This window comes from Garra rufa, chromosome 9 (genome assembly GCF_049309525.1).
Source record: "Garra rufa chromosome 9, GarRuf1.0, whole genome shotgun sequence".
Classification (NCBI taxonomy): domain Eukaryota; kingdom Metazoa; phylum Chordata; class Actinopteri; order Cypriniformes; family Cyprinidae; genus Garra; species Garra rufa.
The window spans coordinates 18479068-18487888 of NC_133369.1; the positions used below are offsets into that span (position 1 = coordinate 18479068).

The 8821-nt window shown below is 34.5% G+C and overlaps 1 protein-coding gene across 1 annotated transcript; it reads left to right on the plus strand.

Annotated features, from left to right (window-relative positions):
• Window positions 1-834: 834 nt before the first annotated feature.
• utp11 (UTP11 small subunit processome component) lies at window positions 835-7864 on the plus strand. The gene is made up of 8 exons (XM_073847723.1): window positions 835-997; window positions 1254-1315; window positions 1861-1963; window positions 2064-2177; window positions 2733-2826; window positions 3182-3312; window positions 7267-7377; window positions 7590-7864. The coding sequence occupies exons 1-8, from the start codon at window positions 938-940 to the stop codon at window positions 7671-7673; spliced, it is 759 nt and encodes a 252-aa protein (XP_073703824.1). The 5' UTR covers window positions 835-937; the 3' UTR covers window positions 7674-7864.
• Window positions 7865-8821: the final 957 nt, after the last annotated feature.

Sequence of the window (8821 nt, forward strand, 5' to 3'; positions counted from 1 at the left end):
TTTGTTAGTGTTAACCAATCTCTTTGGCAGATAAAGGCTGTCATTATCATGACCAAAGTGATTTAACGTGTCAACACACTGGCCAGGAAATATAAACTAAGTGTCTCAGCACCCAAGGTTTGTTATTGAGTTCTTCCCTGCTGTGAGCCTGGCTATCTTCCTCATACAAAACAGTAGACAACTCATGTGATGGATATCACTGATTAGATGGCCATATAAAGCTAATGTTGTGGTGTACGCTCAGTGTCAAGGATTCAGCTTGTTACTGGAGCTTTGTGACTCTGAGAAAGTGCAGTTTTTACAACAAGAGTGAATGACTGGATTTGAAAACATAACATTTACTGGATTAAAAAAACGATTTTGACTAAATGGAGCTTTCATTCAAAATTTAAAAGTACTTTTTGAATGAGTCGGAGTAAAAAAGTACTTGGTTTGCAGTGGAGTAACGTTACACTGCCATCTGGTGTCAACAATGGTTAAGCAATGTCTTTCACACTATACTTTAAAATGAAAGTAGAGGTATATACACTGAAATATCCACATTTTCTTCAGTTGCCGCGTTTACGCGGTTTAATAACACCGAGGAATAGACTACTGAATTATATATTTGTATAATTAAAATGTACGATTTATGAACAACCTAGTTATCATTACATTATATTTAAGCCTATAATCTATTCATATCACTTTTATGTCACATGTAGTTTTTTTGTATTAAAAAATGTCCAAATATTAATAACATGTATGCGTTTAATCAGGATGTTTTTCGCGAATCTGCTGCCGAGAAACAACACGTTACTGCTCTCTCCATCGTATCCACGTGAGTGAGTCAAGAATCATACATGCGTCGTCGTTGTGCGGTGTAGCATACAAATTCCTGTCTAGGTTTTTGTCCCTTATCAATCATATTTAAGCTTGTTTTCAGATATTTGCAGCCATGTCGTCTTTTCGAAAAGCGTTGAAATCTAAACAACGAGACCACAAAGAGCGATCACAGGTAAGTTTAAATGTACTGGTAAATATACTGGAGTGATGCCTTGCTAAATAGCTAATGTCGTAGAAAGACTCAAACTGTTGGAAAAATGTATTATATATTTAGTCTGACCAATAAATTAATGTATATATGTAGTTGTAGTAGGAAAGTAATCGAGTAAAGCATTTTAGCTTTAACTAGCAGTGGATTAGAAGATTTAACTTTCCACATTTCCACATTTCTTATTTGTTTATTAACGTGACTTTTTCTACCGTCTCAGCTCGGTTTCAGGAAACACTTGGGATTGTTAGAGAAGAAGAAGGACTACAAACTTCGTGCAGAGTAAGAAAACATACAATTTATTTATTTTTTATTTGATGTTTTATGTTTGTTGGTTGCTCTCCCATAAGAGATATCATTGGAATGGTTTGTTATGAGGAGCAAATTGTCATTGTGACCCTGAACCATCAAAACCAGTTAAAAGAGTTAATTTTCTGAAATTGAGATTCATACATCATCTGAAAGTAGAGTAAATAAGCTGTCAATTGATGTATGGCTTGTTAGGATATGACAATATAGAGATACAACTATTTGAAAATCTGTAATCTGAGGGTGCAAAAAATCTAAATATTGAGAAAATTGCAGTTAAAGTTGTCCAAATGAAGTTCTTAGCAATGCATATTACTAATCAAAAATGTAGTTTTCATATATTTACTGTGGGAAATGTACAAAATATATTTATGGAACATAATCTTTACTGTATCCTAATGATTTTTGCCATAAAAGAAAAAATAATTGTTAGTCAATTGAATATAGTTGAAAAACTGGACTTTATGATTTCAATACAGTTTACAAACTGCTGTGTCCAACTGTTATTTGTAATGCAGTGACTACCACCGGAAAGAGAGGACCCTCAGGGCCTTGTACAAGAAGGCCATGGATAAGAATCCTGATGAATTTAACTTCAAAATGATACACAACCAATTAAAGGTTTGTCACCTCTTAAATACTGCTATTGCATTATTATTAGTGCACAGTTTTCTATGGCTCTGAGGTTTTGTGAGACCTTGCACATTCTGCTACTGTTCAGGATGGAGTTCACATGATCAAACCAAAAGATGAAGTGATGACGGAGGAGCAGAAGAAGATGATGAGGACCCAGGACATCAGATATGTGGAAATGAAGCGAGTGGCGGAGATGAAGGTAGGACTGGTTCTTCCTATATACAGTCAAACCAAAATTATTCAGACACCTTTAACATTTCTCACATTATCACAGTTTATCCGCTATAGTGTAGAAAATGGTAATAAAATATGACAAGTACTCAGAGTTAAACTGTGTCAGAACCAATCAATCTTGATAATGACACTTTGATAGAAAGGTATGGAATGGATTACAATCAACCAAAAAATCAGACTAGTATGACAATATTTACAGAGCTATTAATACTTTGAAGGAAAATAACACTTAACAACATGATTAGGTCAAAGTGTCAAATCTAATTTTTGGTCTCACATTTGTGTAATTATTTTGGTAGTCCACAGTATGAAGGATTTTTGGGTGTAATATATCACAGTTTAATTTATTTTGCTGTACTGTCTTACATAAATGAACTATAGAGTCCTGCACCCACTAGTTAAAAAATACAAAAAATTATATCTGGTGTCTGAATAATTTTAGATTTCACTGTATCTGTGTATGTATGGCTTCATCCCTTTAAAATTGAGAATAATTGTTTTAAATGTTTTTATTTTTCAGAAAATCGAAAGGATGAAGTCAGAGCTCCACCTTCTTGATGTTAATGACAAAAAGAACAATAACCATGTTTTTTATGTGGACTCAAAAAAAGAAGGTGATATTGTTCAGCTGCCTTATAATAAGCTAGTTTCATATGAATACGTTTATACCCTTTATGCTGCCTACTTTGCTCTGCCAGTAAAATAATCAGTATTAATATAATGCACATCTTAATTTTACTTAATATATGTAATGTGGCTGATACAAAGCATTTGTCTTGGGCTTCTTAAGTTTAGCTTCAGGTGAAGGTAATACTGTATGATTTTATGTTTGATAATGTATATTTTCATGAAAGTTTGAGGTCAGATGATACTTGGTGGACCACTTGCAGAGCTGCTGCAGACTCCTTGTTGAACTAGACATTATTTCAAAATTTTTATATTTTCAAATCTTTTACTTATTAATGCTAGTGGAGGACTTTGACCTGGCCACACACCTCAACACAGTACCCGAACTGGTGGGACGAGCATATAATAGACCTACAGTTGAGACCCTGGAAAAGAAAAGCATTGTGGGAGAACTGAATTCTCAGGGAATAAAGGTAATGTATGCTATGTACATCGCATACGTATTTTTAGTAATAATAAGTGTAAGAATTTATTAATATTTTATAATGATTTTATAAATGATTGCATAAATAATATTAGTTATAAAGACTTTTAAATGTATATAGTTAAAGTAAAAAGTTGACATCCCCTTTCAGAATCTGCAAAATGTTAATTATTTGACCAAAATAATAGGGATCATGCAAATTGCATGTTATTGTTTATTTACTACTCATCTGAATAAGATATTTTACATAAAGGATGTTTACATATAGTTCACAAGAGAAAATAATAGTTGAATGTATAAAAATTACCCAGTTCAAAACTTTACATCTCCTTGATTCTTAATACTGTGTTGTTTTCTGAATGATCCACAGCTGTTTTTTTTTGTTTGTTTAGTGAACAGTTAAACTGCTGTTCTTCATAAAATTCTTTCATATCCCACAAATTCTTTGGTTTTTCAGCATCTTTCCAGCAATGATTTTAAGATTCATGTTTTGTCACTGAGGACAAATGAGGAACTCATATGCAACTATTACAGAAGGTTCAAACGCTCACTGATGCTCCAGGAGGAAAAACGATGCATTAAGAGCTGGTGGTGAAAAACTGAACAGAATGGAAATGTGTACATTTTTCTTATTTAGCTTAAATGTTGTCTTTTTTTCATTTAGTACTGCCCTTCAGAGGCTTACAGAAGATAGTTACATGTTTCCCAGAAGACAAAATAAGTTAAATTTACCCTGATCTTCAAATTCAAAAGGTTGTCACCTCCGGCTCTTGATGCATGGTTTTTCCTTCTGAAGCATCAGTGAATGTTTGAACCTTTTGTAATAGTTGCATTTGAGTCTTTCAGTTAGGGCTGTAGTCAAGACCACCTTTGTCGAGTCCAAGACAAGTCCAAGACCAGGACTAGTCGAGTCCAAGTCAAGACCGAGTCCAAAGAGGTTCGAGTCCAAGACAAGACCGAGTCCAAAAAAGTTTGAATCCGAGTCAAGACCGAGTCCAGGACAGGAAAAAAAGTCGTATGCATGACATCATCAAGACAATCATTTTGGGTTATTATTTGTTGATCTAAAAGCAAAAACAGTGTCACAACTAGACTTGTAGTCAAGACCGCCTAAACCGAGACCAAGACACTACCAAGACCAGAAGGGATCGAGACCAAGACAAGACCAAGACCAAGACAGACCATGTCAAGACCAAGACCAAGTCGAGACCAAGACCGATACCAAGTCGAGACCAGAGAAAAAAAAAACAGACTAGTGTTGAAGCCAAGGTTAATTTAGTTTAGCTTTTTAAAATTTGTTTTATTTTGGTATAGTTTTCAAATTTTCAGTAAAATTTAGTTTAGTTATTATTAGTTTCATTAACATTTTTTTTAGTTTAAGTTTAGTTTCTATTTTGTGAACACATTTCTATTTAGTTTTTATATAGTTTAGTTTCAGTTTTAGTTTTTTGAGATTAAATAGAGATCACGATTTCCTCGCAATTCTAAACTAAGCAAAATAATGTGAGACAAAATATTAATTGCTTCAGTCTATTTAAAAGTGTTTAATTCATTTTAATGAATTCTTAATAATTTAATACATAATATTTATATTTAAAATAGAATATGTTTAACACACCGATTTTTTATATTAAATTTATGAAAAAGTGGTTTGAATGAATAAATGACATGCTCACAAAAACATCACTGGATGAATCTGCATTTTGAATCAATCTCTATTCATTGACAAATACATTTTTTAACAGTTGTTTCCATCTAGTGGCGAAACAATGCAATCGACACAAACATTATTTGAAGCGCCAATTACTTTCAAAAGATGACGTGCTCTGTTTTAATTTCTACCATAGACATCACATCAGTGTTTATATCCAAACTATGACCTTTAATCATAATATTGCTGTGATAATATGAATGACTGGGTATTTGAAAAGACTGTTTGTGAAGCTGTTTTTTTTTTACATTAACATGATGACTGCTCTCTCTGTTAGCGGCAGTGCAAATACAGATTTGAATGTAAGACTTTTTCAAAGGTTTAATAGACATGGGAAATCGTTGTCATTTACAAATGAGATCGCGTGCATAAGAACTCTTTGTGATCAACGAAAGCAAATTTTATGATCCAAGAATTCGCTGACATAGGCTACTGTCACTACTAGCTGCTGGATATGTGGTGATACCTCATAATAGCAGTGTTAGAACTGATATACAAACACCAACCCACTACTATTACCAATGCTCGGTACTAGTACTGAGCATTTAAGCAACTAAATTACAATATAGCTTCACTGCAGATGTACAGTAGTGTAGAAAAGAAGTGACCAGTAGGGGAGAGCGGGGCACAACCACTTTTTGAATTTCGCGGTTTATGTAAATCCACTTGGGGTTCAGAGTACAATTTTTATCCACATTATTTTCACATTTGTCTAGTACAAATATATCGCTTTGTTTCATATTTACAGTGTATACGTTTTTCGTTATTTACCTCAAAAGAAAGGAAGTGAAACGTGACAACATGCCCCATAGATGGGGTACATTGTAACATCTGAGGGGCACGTTGTAACACGACCATATGACAGCTTAAAATGTTATCTGATCGAATGAAAAAAATATACACAACAAACTAAAATACATGTGTTAACTTTTTCAAATGAAGTAATGACGTTTTTTAAAAAAATAAAAATGGTCTAATTTTGGAGTTTGACAATGAACATATCGAGACGATGCTTTGAACGGTCCTGATCGCAACACACAGCGGTACAGTAGTTCAAAACAATGTGGACAAATAAATGAAACACATATAGACATTCAGAAAAACATTCCCGTCCCTCCACACACAGCTCTCATAGAACACGACACACATAAACCAGCCAAAATGCTTTACATGTCTTGAAATAATAACATCTGAACATTAAACATTGATTGTCAGCCTTTATTCACCTGTTTCTTGTGGTTTCTTATCAAAATCCTTAGAAGTCAATAGTGTACATTGCACCGCTTATGTCATGTTAGAGTGTGTGTGAATTGTGATTGGTTATTACTTTTTTTGTTTTGTTTTTGTGATTGGTTATTGGTAGTGATGGGTCGTTCGGGCAGATGACGTGACGAAAAATAATATTTTAATTAAATTCGGGCGGGTGAAATGAAAAAATTAAAATTATAAACAGTTTAAAATGTGTGCTTACTGGGAACATAATAAAGACACCTGGACTCGGTCGAGACCAAAAGCCATATTTGGCAAGACCAGTGGCCGAGACCGAGACAAGTCCGAGTCTGAATACCAGCGAGTCCGAGACAAGTCCGAGACCATAAAAAAACGGTCTCGAGACCGGACTCGAGTCCAAGACCGGACTCGAGTACTACAGCCCTGCTTTCAGTTGTCCTCAGTGTGAAAACATGGATCTCAAAATCATACAGTCTTTGTTGGAAAGGGTTCAAATACACAAAAACAAAAGAATATGTGGGACCTGAAGGATTTTTCTGAAGAACAGCGGGCAGTTTAACCATTCAGGACAAATAAGGGAATCATGAACAACTATCACTAAACAAAAAGAAACACAGCTGTGGAACATTTAGCTAAGAACGCAGTATTAGGAATCAAGGGGATGTAAACTTTTGAACAGGGTCATTTTTATAAATTCAACTATTTTTTCTCTTTGTAGACTTTATGTAAACATCTTTTATGCAAAATATTTCATTCAGGTCAGTACTTTTACCATATAAACGACATGCGTTTTGTATGCTCCCTCTTTATTTGGTATAAAATTAACATTTTGCAGATTCTGAAAGGGGGATGTAAACTTTTGACCTCAGCTGTATATGTAATCATTTTTAAACCCAAGAAAAAGCAGCTCCTGCTCTAAATAATAGTGACAAATCACTTTTAACTAATTTCTCTGCTTTTATTCAACATCTTTGTCTAACATGTTTGTTTTCCCTTTCTCAGAAACTTGCAAGCCAGAGGATACTTGAATATCGGAGGCTTTCACAACGTATTGATAGAGAAAAGGAAATGTTTGTCATTAGTCAAAAGATCCAGACTAGAAAAGATCTACAAGTAAGTGCATTTATCTACCTTTACCTAAACCACTTCAACATAGGAACTTTAGTATTGATTCAAATCATTTCAATTCCGTAATGCATGTATTTACCAAATACCTTGTTTTAAAAATAAATGTCTTGTCTTATGATGAAATATTGGTTGTGCTTTCATAATGTATTTGTTTTCATCATCGTGTCACATCTGGATTGTGCTTTTATCTCTGACAGGATAAGGTTAAGAAAGTGAAAGTCTGTAAGGAGACCAAAAGTGCTTCTGCCGTCTATAAATTTGAGGCCAAGAGGAAAAGATGACCACACCAAGGAAACTCATTTTGTCTTGTGGCCACCAGTCAGCAGTTTAATCTATGAAGTGGACTCAATCTGTGGATTTGTCTTTCCCTTCTAAATAACATATTCTAAAGGAGACCATCTGAGAGAGGCAAGGAGTTTGTATATATTTATTGCAAATGGTTTGTTGCCTTAAAATAAAAATTTTTCTTTAATATTTTGTAGTTCCTTGGTTTTAACAGTAGATGGTACTAGCACATCTCATCTGATCACATCACATCAACTCTACAACCATGGTACAAAATGAGCAAAGTTCTAGGCATCAAAATGCAACTGTTACACCTGCAAAATTCAGTTGCAACTCTTAAAGTATTGGGTCATGTACGTAGTATTTAAAATGTTATTTTTTACATTGATAACTGAGAATTGGTGAAAGTCCTGTTAGTGAAATCATACATGGCATATATGTTTTACATTTTGTTTTATATACGCATTATCTTCACATTAAGACTTTGTAATAGTCCCAGTATTTTTCAGTAAATATTACAAGCCATTTTATTTTTTTGTCCTTTTATTGCATATTCATTTGAATACATAAGGCTTTCAGAGTTAAAGCAAAAGTTTAAATGGCCCACTTTTAAACACTCTTGTACCAATCTTGTTCCTGCTTGTGTAATTGTTCATGTGAAAGGTTGTGCGCTGTCTGCGCAGACTTGTGTCGTCTCTGCGTGGCTTGATTGATCATGCAGGTGGCAGCGGCTTCATAAACAGGCCCCATCCATTACTCTCTCTTGGGAAAGAGAGGAGGGGTGAATCAGGAACAGGGAAATGTCACTGTGTTCGGGAGTAGCAGGCCAAGAGTCTGTCTGTGCCAACGCTGACCACAGGAAAAGCAGTTTGTAATGAATGTTGTGTGCATACTGCTGCTGTAACTCTTATTTTTTTATTTTAAATTCTTATACTTTATTTCTTTTAAAAGGATTTACAAGAACATGTTCACATTGACATGAACATGCATGTCTAAGCCCGGTGATATTTACAAAGCAGCTTCGTGTGACCTATCAATATTGACCTTCTGTATTTGCACAATTCTCTGCCAAAAGAAGTGACAGGCGGAGTGTGCGCGCGTTTGTGCGTCATGTGGTTGAGGATTCGTCACTGCGACCGCCTCG

Bases quoted from the DNA above. Each gene is read 5' to 3' on its own strand.
- utp11 (XM_073847723.1), top strand. From the start codon at position 938: ATGTCGTCTTTTCGAAAAGCGTTGAAATCTAAACAACGAGACCACAAA. The intron at 2,178-2,732 runs GTAGGACTGGTT...TTTATTTTTCAG, and splicing joins AGCGAGTGGCGGAGATGAAG to AAAATCGAAAGGATGAAGTC. The intron at 2,827-3,181 runs GTGATATTGTTC...TATTAATGCTAG, and splicing joins TGTGGACTCAAAAAAAGAAG to TGGAGGACTTTGACCTGGCC.